Genomic DNA, 2,180 nt, shown 5'->3' on the forward strand with positions numbered 1-2,180 from the left:
AAAAAAAAAAAAAAAAGAATACTGTCCAGGCAGTTTCTGGGGACTAAAGTATTTTGGGGGACATCTCTCAATCTTTACCTGTTTAGAGTTGGTCAGGTAGAGTTTGGCTGCCAGGTTGATGACTTGCAGCTTAACGATATCTTCCTCTGCTGTGAATGACTTGGCCATTTTTCTTAGGACGTCAGGTGCAATCCTGGGGACATGCTCACAGTACTCTCCGATGAGCCACAGAATGCTGGCTCGGGCCATGGGCACCTGCGGTTACGGGAGAGGAATGAGGACAAGGGTAAATGTGAAAAGTGGGTGGGAATGTGGACTGCCAGGAAAATGGCACTCCTCCCATATGTGCTGGCCTGGTATGTTATGGGTTATCTGGAAATAGGAGTGGGACAGAGATTAAATGGTGGGCATTTCCTGGACAGCATCTCTCCTCTTCCCTGGGGCTTCATTAGCATGGGCAGAGCCTCAAACCTCAAAGTCAGTCATGATTTAAAAGTCTGAATATCTGGACTCATGGTACCCTCAATGCTTTATTGCCATGTTTCTCTCCCTGAATCTTTGGGAATTCCTTGTTTGCTTGTTTCAACTCAGTAGTGCAACAGAAAAACACAGAATTTGTCAGTCAGCCATCCTTGGTCAGAGCTTTAGAGAGAAAACAAGAGTGGTGGTAACAGTCATGGAGCCCAGTGAGAGGTCCCAAAAGGGAAGGCAAATATTGGGCAACAAGATCAGGGTCACATGTTCCAGTCTCTCTCTTCCTTCTCCCAGAAGATCTTTGAGTCAATGTGGAAGTTTTAGAAGTTGAGCTTGGTAAATTTAATTACTGGACCTTGAAATCATGGGTATGACACTGGGTAAGGAGGGAAATATGCAGCTACTCCTCACCTGGATGTTGTCTGTTAGCTTTGCCAAGTGTTTGATGATCTCTCCATGTTGTGCCGGCTGCATCTGTAGCAATTTCTTAATGACAACCACTGACTCTGCAACTACAAGCTCTATGGAACAAAAAAGTGTGTGGACCCCAAGAGAGTCAAATGGCCACACCCAGGTGGACAGACCCACCTGTGATGCCCCAGGCCCATGGCTTTCTTCCTCGACCCCCTGCACTTCTATAGCAGCCCACAGAGGTATAAGAACACCTGGGTACTAATCAAGGCAGACGGACCAATGGACACAGAGTGCCTAGACAGACAGGTGATACCCATTGGCCAGCAGAATCAAACATGCAGGCAGATACCCACTGATCATCAAAGTCGTACACTCAGACAGGCAAACACTGACCATCACGGTTGGACAGCAGTTGCACCAGGCCATTGAGGCAGGTGTCACGGACTCGGCCGATGTTAGTTGCACAGCGTCCAATGGCCTGGATTGTGGCTGCCACAAAGTCCTTGTCCATGCTGCGAATGTAGGTCTGTGGGACACCATGACAGAGTAACCCCCCAGCAGGTAGTGTCTCCTCAGTGACTCCACAGGCTTGAGGGTGACCTTCAGGAAGGCTGTGACCTCTCACTTTACAACTCTTCAAGCCAGAGACTAAATCTTGGGAAAAGGAATGGTACCTCCACCTCCCACCCAGTGATTCCTCAGCTCAAAGCCAGCTTTGGGTTCATAAAAGGATGTTTGACCCACCAGGGCTATTCTCACTGAGCACAAGAATCTGAAGGGCACCTCTCCTGGTGGGAGCTGCCCCCAGGCCTGTACCTGGAATTCCCGTAGGACAGTAGGAATGTTGGTCTCATTGGCCAGGTTGGTCAGTACTTCCAACTGCAGGGAGGGATGGAGAAGCATAAAATGGGTAGGGTGGTCAGTGAGCTTTCTGTGCTTTCATTCCAAGTACACTTCACAGACCAAAAACAATCCTCAGCCCAGCCTTGCATCATCCTTAGACTGATGAGGGAACTGATAGATCATGAAATTTGATTAAAATGTATTCCCTCTTAAATGAATTCCCCACAGAGTATGCTTGTAGTATGATCAAGGCCACCCCACCCCCACCCCTATTGAAAGCATAAAGTTTCCTATTGCTTTTAGGATAGAGACCAACATCTTTACCATGGTCTGTTAGTCCCCGAGTGATCTGACTACTGTCAGCCTCTCCTCTCCCACCACTCTCCCCCTTGCCCACTAGGCCTCTGTTCTACATCCCTTTCTGACTCAGGGTCTTCATATATGCTGTT

At 48.3% G+C, this 2,180-nt stretch overlaps 1 protein-coding gene across 1 annotated transcript; it reads right to left on the reverse strand.

Annotated features, from left to right (window-relative positions):
* Positions 1-78: 78 nt before the first annotated feature.
* On the reverse strand, positions 79-1,841 carry LOC103274123 (AP-3 complex subunit beta-2-like; the record flags this gene model as incomplete). The annotated part of the gene is made up of 4 exons (XM_008071594.1): positions 1,705-1,841; positions 1,282-1,414; positions 886-995; positions 79-255 (listed from the first exon to the last, which is right to left on the reverse strand). Coding segments are annotated over exons 1-4 (507 nt in total), but the record flags the coding sequence as incomplete, so codon positions are not given.
* Between the last annotated feature and the right edge of the window lie 339 nt (positions 1,842-2,180).

The sequence above is a fragment of the Carlito syrichta genome, unplaced genomic scaffold (genome assembly GCF_000164805.1).
Source record: "Carlito syrichta isolate Samal-C Ts95f unplaced genomic scaffold, Tarsius_syrichta-2.0.1 Scaffold113516, whole genome shotgun sequence".
NCBI lineage: Eukaryota > Metazoa > Chordata > Mammalia > Primates > Tarsiidae > Carlito > Carlito syrichta.